At 46.2% G+C, this 9,580-nt stretch overlaps 2 protein-coding genes across 2 annotated transcripts; both read left to right on the forward strand.

Annotated features, from left to right (window-relative positions):
- Positions 1 to 4,564: 4,564 nt before the first annotated feature.
- LOC101948348 (olfactory receptor 10A4-like) lies at positions 4,565 to 5,335 on the forward strand. Its single transcript, XM_042845441.2, has one exon. It carries the CDS (start codon positions 4,565 to 4,567, stop codon positions 5,333 to 5,335), a length of 771 nt encoding a protein of 256 aa, XP_042701375.2.
- A 1,783-nt stretch (positions 5,336 to 7,118) lies between these two features.
- On the forward strand, positions 7,119 to 8,060 carry LOC103306626 (olfactory receptor 11L1-like). The gene has a single exon (XM_008174681.2). It carries the CDS (start codon positions 7,119 to 7,121, stop codon positions 8,058 to 8,060), a length of 942 nt encoding a protein of 313 aa, XP_008172903.2.
- The last annotated feature ends 1,520 nt before the right edge of the window (positions 8,061 to 9,580 follow it).

Here is a 9,580-nt window from a genome sequence, read left to right on the forward strand (position 1 = left end):
TAGTCCTTCGAAAAGAGAAGAGGGAGGCTTCCTTGTTCCTATTTGAAGGTACGTTAAGCATTTCTAGCTTCCACACACAGCAGGTTCACTGGAATTTGCTTTGCTGACCTTTTTCTCCTTTCCTTGCATCTCATGTGCTCATTGACATCTGTGCAAAGTGGGTGGAAAACAACAACAAGTGAGAATTCTACCCTCATTTCAGCCACTGGAAACATTTTATGTTCACTTTGCAAAGATGTACATGGCAATGCAAGGCAGAAAGTAATGAAGAATCACTGGCCATATTCTTCTTTTAATTGCACTGAAGTAATCCTGCAGTAGCTCCATGAAAGTCAGTGCATCAGATCCGATGTAAATCAACATAGCTTTATTTATGTCAATGGAGTTATGTTGACTTAAACTAGATGAGGATCTGACCCAAAAGATTTACTCCAGATTTAGGAGGCCATATCTACAGAATGGGGGACTATATCCTGGAAAGCAGGACCTCTGAAAAGTAGTCAGGGTCATAGTGGACAAGCCACTCAGCATGAGCTCCCAGTGCGATGTGGCAAAAAGGGCTAATACATACTTTGGAAGTACAAGACAGGGAGTAGGAGCAGGAAGGTGATTTTACCTCTGTGTATGGCATTGGAAAGACCGATTCTAGAATACTGCTCTCTGAATACTGAATCCAGTTCTCATGTCCACATTTTTAAAAGGCAGCTGAAAAATTGGAGAGGGACAGAAAGGAGCCACAAAAATGTGTGAGGGCTGGAGAACATGCCTGACTGACAATGAGAGACTTAAAGTGCTTGATCTAATTAGCTTATCAAAAAGATGGTTGAGCAGTGAGTTGATATGGTGTGTGCTTTTATGTGTGTGTGGGGTGAATACAGGGTACTAAAGCCTCATTAATCTAGCAAGGAAAGGTACCACAAGAACCAATGGCTGTAAACCAAAGGTAGACAAATTACAATTAGAAATTAGGTACAATTTTGAGAGAGGTTTCTTAACCACTGGAACAATCTACCTAGGGAAGAGGTAGATTCTCCACTTCTTGATTTCTTCAGGTTCCTTTATGGAAGACATGCTGTAGTCAAACCCAAGTTATTAGACTCAATACAGTGATAACTGGGTGATATTTAATGGCCTATGGTTTAATGGAAATCAGACCAGTACCCTTCTGACATTAAACTCTTTGAATCCATGAGTTTACACTGAGATCAGATTCTGGCCTTAAATGTCTTAAGAAACAGGATTTACTCTGGAATTACTCTAGTGTCACTAAGAGTAGAATGCTGCCCAGAATAAGAGACAGACCTTGGGACCAGATCCTCAACTGGTGTAAAAATAACCTAGTGCCCCTAACTTCACTATACCAATTTACAGAAGCTGAACATCTGACCCAACCAGCTGAGGATCTGACCCATTAAGTCTAACTTCCATTTTTACTCATCTCTTTCATAGCAGAGAAATATTTATACGCAGTGGGCCAGATTTTCAAAGGTCTAAAGATGCAGATAGGTGCCCTGTGAGATTGTCAAAAACACCTAAACAGATTAGGCACCTAACTCCCATTGAAATCAAATGAGAGTTACACATTTTATCTGCTTGGGATTTTTAAAAATCCCACTAGGGACATATCTGTATTTTTAGGGGCCAAGCTACCTTTGGAAATCTGTCTGTATCGACATATGTTACACAGTAGTGAAATATATAGTACCTAGAAAATTGCTCTGAACTCCAGTTAAGAAAGAGAAATAACATAAAGGAACCAATACAGGTGGAATTACAGGCCTGAGCTATTGGGAAAGATCCTTATCTGGTGTAAATTGCAGTAGTTCCATTGACCTCAGTGCAATAACACCGAGTTACACCAGCTAATGGCCCAAGATGGGAAGATTTTGAAAGATACAAATGAATTAGTTGCCCAACTCTCCTTGAACATTGACTGGAGTTGGAGGACTAACTTCCCACGGTAGGAGGATTAACTTCCCACTAAATTCCCTTTGGAAATTTCCCTCCGCTCGAATCACGGTAGTGCTTTGAATCTCCCACAAACAGGAGGGCTCTGTCCTAGGCATTGCACTGATCCAGGATAAAAGACAGTTCCTCTTTCAATGACTTTCATTGAATCATAGAAATATAGGCTTGCAAGAGAGAGGTAATCAAGTCCAGCCTCCCTCATTGAAGCAGGACCAAGTAAATCTAGATCATCCCTGATTGGTGTTTGTCTAGCCTGCTTCCCCCAATGACAGGGATTACACAACCTCCCTTGGAAGCCTTAGGTTTTATGATCTACTACCTGAACCACATGGGCAGAGCTCAAAGCATGGGCCCCTAATGCTCAAGCTAAGGCTGGGAAATTCAGTGGGATTTGGTGGTTTCACTCTCTTAGGCTACTTTGAAAAACCACAGCCTGTAGTGTTAAGGTAGGAGCAGCAGCAGACTCATAAAGCTTTTATGTGAACTAGCCACTAGAGAAGGATGAAGAGAATATACACTCTCCTACCATGGGTTACAGCAGCATCCACATAACCCCCAGTACACCCTGTACCTGCGGTAGGATGTATTGATTTTATAAGTGTAAAGGTGCACGACTCACGGCTGCGGCACTTCCTGCTGGTCATCTCAGGGAATTAGCTCTTTTCCATCCTGGGTGCCCTCTGCAGGCCGGTGTCCCACTTGTAGCTGGCCCCCGTGTCCCTCCCGGACCCCTTTACCCAGGGGCTGCCCCCTGGCAATACCCCCACCAGTGCCCATGGGACTCCCCTCTCTGGGAACCCCCCAACCCTCTAATCTCCACCTTGCCTCAGTCGTGACCTACTGCCGGTCACCATCTAGCCCCCGCTCACTGGGGCAGACTGCAGTGTAAAAACCACTCATCATAGGCAAGGGGGGTCTGGACCAGCTGCCTTCCTCTACCACCCAGTACCTCTGTGGGCCTCAGACCAGGCCCTGCAGCCTGGGGAGTTGCCAGCTTAGAGCTCCCCTGCTCCTCTGGCCTTTCCCCAGCCCTGCTTCACTCCCAGTACCCTTTCTGCAGGCAGCCAGGCACTGCTCTCTCCCAGCCTGGAGAGAGACTCCTCAGCCTCTGGCTCACAGCCTTTTCATACAGACCAGCTGTGGCCTGACTGAGGTGTGGCCCAGCTGCATCCGCTTCCCCAATCAGCCCAGCTTTTAGAGCTGCAGCCCTCTGCAGGGCTGCTTTTACCACTGCAGCCCTCTTTCAGGGCTGATTTCCAGCCCTTCAGGGCAGGAGCGGGTGACCACCCCGCTACAATAAGTAAGGAAATATAATTAGCAACTACCTCTCTCTCAATTACAAGATCAAACAACCTACTTTGCACATTGTATATAACCAATAAATACACAGGCATCATCCATCTTAGAATCATAGAATATCAGGGTTGGAAGGGACCTCAGGAGGTCATCTAGTCCAACCCCCTGCTCAAAGCAGGACCAATTCCCAACTAAATCATCCCAGCCAGGGCTTTGTCAAGCTGGGCCTTAAAAATCTCCAAGGAAGGAGATTCCACCACCTCCCTAGGTAAAGCATTCCAGTGCTTCACCACCGTCCTAGTGAAATAGTGTTTCCTAATATCCAACCTAGACCTCCCCCACTGCAACTTGAAACCATTGTTCCTTGTTCTGTCATCTGCCACCACTGAGAACAGCCGAGCTCCATCCTCTTTGGAACCCCCCCTCAGGTAGTTGAAAGCAGCTATCAAATCCCCCCTCATTCTTCTCTTCTGGAGACTAAACAATCCCAGTTCCCTCAGCCTCTCCTCATAAGTCATGTGCTCCAGACTCCTAATCATTTTTGTTGCCCTCCGCTGGACTCTTTCCAATATTTCCACATCCTTCTTGTAGTGTGGGGCCCAAAACTGGACACAGTACTCCAGATGAGGCCTCACCAATGTCGCATAAAGGGGAACGATCACATCCCTCGATTTGCTGGCAATGCCCCTACTTATACAGCCCAAAATGTCATTAGTCTTCTAGATATCTTAGATACAGTACACACAGAAGGAATGTGAAAAAGCAACTAATTGGTATGAATGGTCCAGGGACTGGGATATTCTAGTCCGGACTTTGCTGTAGAATACATATTGAGTGCAGTGGTCACATGGCACGGGCTACTGAAATTGCACAGAATCAATCAATGATGAGTTATTTTCTTCTGCATCTGTCATTTGTTCATGATAAATATTTTACAGCCATAGAAACTAAACAAAAAAGACTAGCAGGAGAAACCGATTCAGTGTCCAACTTTCATCTGATTTTTGGTGCTTATTGTTCACTTTCATGCATTTTCCACAGGTTCTTCTTCTACTTCTTCTAAATCTGTTGCTACTTCTTTCTTCCTCTTGTCCATAATTTCCCGACAGATACCATATAAAAAGAAAAACTGAATGAAAGCCAAACCGTTCTCACTGAACTCACATTTGTGGCTTTCTTGCACCTCCAGGAGCTGCAGGTTCTTCTGTTTCTGGTATTTCTATTGATCTACCTCCTCACCATCATTGGGAACATAGTCATTATTCTACTAATAAAACTCAGTCCCTCCCTCCACACCCTCATGTATTTCTTCCTGGTGAACTTGTCCTTCTTGGAAATGTGTTACACAACCAGTGTGGCCCAACAAATGTTGGTGCACCTCCTTGTAGAGCACAAAAGCATCTCCATCGTGGGTTGTGCATCCCAGATGTATGTTTTCACCATCCTGGGCCACACAGAATGCTGCCTCCTGGCGACCATGGCTTATGACCGCTATGTTGCCATATGCCATCCCTTGCAATACACGCTGATCATGAGCAGCAAGGTCTGTATCTGCCTGGATGCTGCCTCTTGGGTCACTGGTTTCCTGGTGGAAGCAGCACAAACCACTTGGATCTTCACTTTGCCCTTCTGTGGCCCTCAACAAATTCACCACTTCTTTTGCGACATCCTGCCCGTGGTGAAGCTGGCCTGTGCAGACACCTCCATAAATGAGATGGCGCTGTTTGGGGTGTCCATGCTGTTTATCATGGGGCCGTTCCTGCTGATTCTGGTCTCCTACATCTGTATCATCTCCACCATCCTAATTATGCCCTCGGCTGAGAGCCGTCACAAAGCCTTCTCCACCTGCTCTGCACATCTGATGGTGGTGACATTATTTTTTGGAACAGCCCTTTTCACCTACTTGCAATCCAGGTCCAGCTATTCTCCAGACACTGATAAGATGATTTCCCTGATGTACACAGTCATGACACCACTGTTAAACCCTGTAATATATACCCTGAGGAACAAAGAAGTGAAGGGAGCCTTGAAGAAGACATTAGCAAGAAACTTCTGTCCCTGGCCGAGGTGAAATTAAACCCTGATGTTCCTCACTGCTAAGAGGAAATATTAATTAATAAATAGTTCAGTTATTGCCATGAGTAGCAAACACAAACAGGCTTGGAAGAATTCAGACTGAGGCTGTGTCTACAAGACAGAGACTATGTTGGCAGAGCTACATTAGTGTAGCTATGCTAGTATAAACCCACGTCATAGAAGCAGTTGACACCAATGTAAGGGGTTTTTCCATCAGTGTGGGAACACCACTAGTTACATTGACAGAAACAGTCTTCCATCAGCGTAACTACCTGAGTTAGGGCAGCATAGCATGTCAGTCACGGGTGGTTTTTTTTCACATCCCGATTGATGTAGTTATGACAATCTAATTGTTAAGTTTAGAACAGGCCTTTGGGTAGTGGTGTGTGTGTGTTGGATATAGATGGATACGGGAGTTAGATGTGTATGGTTTATCTGCTTGGCCATATGGCAGAACTGTGTAGGTGTTGGGGGGGAGACGGGGGGATTGTTCCTATGCTTGGCACTGGCATGTACGGTGGGCATTTGTGTGATTTCAATGGGAGTTAGGTGGGTAACCAGTGAAGGCATTTTGAAAATCCCACAGACACCTGTATGTATCTTTGGGCACTGAAATGCCTGGAAGTTGAAGGTAGACAAATTCCTACATTTGTAATGGGGAGAGTAATTAAACATTGGGACAATTTGCCAAGTGTTCTGGTGGATTCTCCATCACGGATAGTTTTTAAATGAAGACTGGAATTATTTGGGAGAAGTGCTCTGGCTTCGGTTGTACAGAAGGTCAGACTAGATGATCACATTGCCCCCTTCTGGCCTTGGCATCTATGAATCCATACATCTGAAAATCTGGCCCGACATGATTTGCCCACCCAGGAAGAAAGTGGACAGGTGTGGGGGCAGAATCCCAGCCTCTTGCCTTGCAGCTCTTCCCAATGGACCATCCACCTGCCTCTGCCCCAGCATAATTAAAAGCTGCACAAGTAGGCTAGAATCCCCCTGCTTTCCTGTGGCACTGATGGTTGGGGCTGGGGAACCCATGTCACAGCTGAAATCCTTGTTCACGTGACCTCATGTTACGTGAGGGTCTCAGATCTGGTGGGCGCAGTGAACCCAGGACCTCTGGGTTCTGAACCCCTCCAGGCTGAGCTAAAATCCCAAAGGCTGTTAGCTCAGGCTATGGCAGACTCGTCCGCCTCTGAGGTAAAGTAGGAGCTGGGGAAAAATGCACACATCATATTGTAATTAGGTAATGCAACAGCAGATATGTCCCTCAGCTCTCAGATTCCCAGTGCATTCCCTGGATGTGTCCTTCACTCACTATAAATGTCCCAATTTGGGACAGACAGGCTTCAGGCATGCGGAGAAGTTCAAGTCCTACTTTGCAACTCCAAACTCCATTCCTAAGTGAAGAGACAGCAGAGACATTGACAATCGTACCCGCATGAGCTGGTATTTAATCGGAGGGCATTAATTTGACACAAGAAGAAGTATCTAGAGTGCATCCAGGATAAATCTAAGGTACCAGATATTCACAGAGCATTAGAAATTTTAGCTCTTCATTAATTTATTGATCTACTAAAGAGCACATGCAATTAGATTTTTAATGCCCTATATAATGACTTTTGTGAGGGGAATTGTCAAAAACAAAGCAGTTCAGAGTGCTCACACTCCTATCTATCTATCTATCTCTGTGCCTCTCAGGATTTGGCTCTGCTCTGGAAATCCTCATATTAACATATATATATTTTTCTCCGATGGATCAAACAGCTGCGAGCACCATGGAAGGGGCTAACCAAACTGAAGTGACTGAGTTCATCCTCATGGGTTTCTCTGCATCCCCGGAGCTGCAGTGGATCCTCTTTGTGATGTTCCTGATCATCTACCTCCTGACCATTGCCACCAACACTTCCATCATTGCCATAGTCAGGAGTTGTCCGAGCCTCCACTGCCCTATGTATGTGTTACTCAGCAACCTCTCCTTCCTGGAGATCTGGTACACCTCCGTGACGGTGCCCAAGTTGCTGGCTGGGCTTCTGCCGGGGAACAGGTCAATCTCTGTCCGTGGATGCATAGCCCAGATGTTTTTCTTCTTCTCCATGGGTTCCACTGAGTTCTTCCTTCTAGCGGTGATGGCGTATGACCGCTACTTGGCCATCTGCCACCCCTTGCGCTACTCCACCATCATGTGCAACATCTTGTGCCTCAAGCTGTCAGTGGTCACTTGGGTGTTTGGCTTCCTGGCCTCCTCCATCCTCACCGTGGCTGTATCCAGGCTGTCGTTCTGTGGGCCCAACGAGATTGACCACTTCTTCTGCGACTTTGTCCCCCTGGCCAAGCTCTCCTGCTCAGACACGCATCTCAGCAAGCTTCTGTGCTTCACCCTGACATGGGCCGTAGCTGGGAGCTCCTTCCTCCTCACCACTGGTTCCTACAGCTGCGTCATACGAACAGCATGGCGGACGCCTTCAGAGAGTGGTCTCCAGAAAGCTCTGACCACCTGTGGTGCCCACATTGCAGTCACAGGTATATTCTATGGCTCAGCCCTTTCTATGTATGCCCGGCCACCTGTGATGGAGTCCTCTAACATGGACAAGGTGGTGTCACTCTTCTACTGTGTCCTGACCCCACTACTGAACCCCATCATATACACCCTACGGAACAACATGGTGAAGGAGGCACTGAGGAAAGCAATGACAACCTCAGGATTATTTAGGGTCTAAGGAAGAACTTTCCCCAGGTGGCTTCATTATGTGGAGTGGTACCAGGAACTACATCAATCACAAACCTCACTGAGGTTAGGTGGGATGCACCCTTCAATTAGGATTAGTTAATCAGAAGCCTCCCACCCAAGGCAAAAGGAGGTTGTGATCCTGCCCAGGAGTTTGGACTGAATGGATGGAGAGCTGATGCTGAGTATTGTTTGTGTTTTCTGTGTGTGGAGGGGGAAGCATCTGGGGGTGGGGGGGTGGGGAGGGGAAGGGAGAACACACAGAAACTGATAACATACAGGAACAGAAAGAGAGGCAGAAGCAAAAAAAGCAAGAAAGCCAAGCAGTAGCCCGTGAGCCTACTGAGACCCTGGGAAAAGCCAGAAAGAGAAAGTTTTTGGGTTGGTGTTGACTAAAGAGGTTTGAGGCTGTAAGCTAAGAAACTGCTTGTTTTTTGTTCTTGTTTTCTCCTGTGTTCAGAGAAGTGCGACTTTCTACATTCCTTGTACATAAACAAGATTGCATCAAGGAAAATACCAGACTCCATCAATTTCTACTTCCAGCTGTAATGTCTCCAGGGTCCCAAAATATAACTAGATACTTTTTGATTCAAAAGGGGGCAGAAGTATTTGATGAATGCAAAACAATGTTATTCCACCACTGGTCAGCTCTGTGGATAGTATACAGTTCCAGACATTGTGTGACCCCTGGTAAACAACAATGCAGACAAGGCTGGAACTCAAGATGTGTGGGAGCTAATCTGTTTGTACTTCTGGTAGAAGTTGTTTTCTACAACAGCCACGTTGGGCGAAATCCTGGATTCACTGACGTCAATAGGAGTTTTGCCGTTGATTTCAATCGGGCTAGATTTTCACCCCTCCTGTTTAAGAAGGTCTATAATTCCAGATACTGTGTCTACAGCTGACTGGGAATTTTCCATCAACCTATTTGTCGATGGAAAATGAAGTTTTGGGAAAACTTAAATCTTCCATAGGAAAATTTTGATTTTGCCAAAATATTCTGATTTTCCTGCTCCAATGCCTTTTTAAATTCACTCTCCACAGTGGAGGATTTCACCTAGTGAGACAGAGGGAGCCCTGCACCAGAATAACGCAGAGCCCAGTGGCCTTGGCACTCACCTGATAGGTAGACAATTCTAACCATCAGAGGAGTGAAGTTCTGGAATCGCCTCCCATGAGGAGCAGTGGGGGCAGAAATCCTAACTGGCCTCAAGACTGAGCCTGATAAATCTATGGAGGGGATGGTCTGTTGGGACTGCCTATAATGTCATGTGGCATATCTGAGCCTGTTAGTAGAAAATCTGCCCAACAGCTGGTGATGGAACACTAGATGGGGAGGGCTCTGAGTTACTACAGAGTATTCTTTGGCTGGTGGGTCTCACCCATATGCTCAGTGTCCAACTGATTGCCATATTTGGAGTTGGGAAGGAATTTCCCCCCAGGTCATATTGGCAGGGACTTTTTTGGGCGGGAGGATCACATTTCTCTGCAGCTAGGGTATGGACCATTTGC

Source organism: Chrysemys picta, chromosome 13, assembly GCF_011386835.1.
Source record: "Chrysemys picta bellii isolate R12L10 chromosome 13, ASM1138683v2, whole genome shotgun sequence".
Taxonomy (NCBI): Eukaryota; Metazoa; Chordata; order Testudines; family Emydidae; genus Chrysemys; species Chrysemys picta.

Coding starts and splice junctions, on each gene's coding strand:
- LOC101948348 (XM_042845441.2), top strand. CDS start 4,565: ATGTATTTCTTCCTGGTGAACTTGTCCTTCTTGGAAATGTGTTACACA.
- LOC103306626 (XM_008174681.2), top strand. CDS start 7,119: ATGGAAGGGGCTAACCAAACTGAAGTGACTGAGTTCATCCTCATGGGT.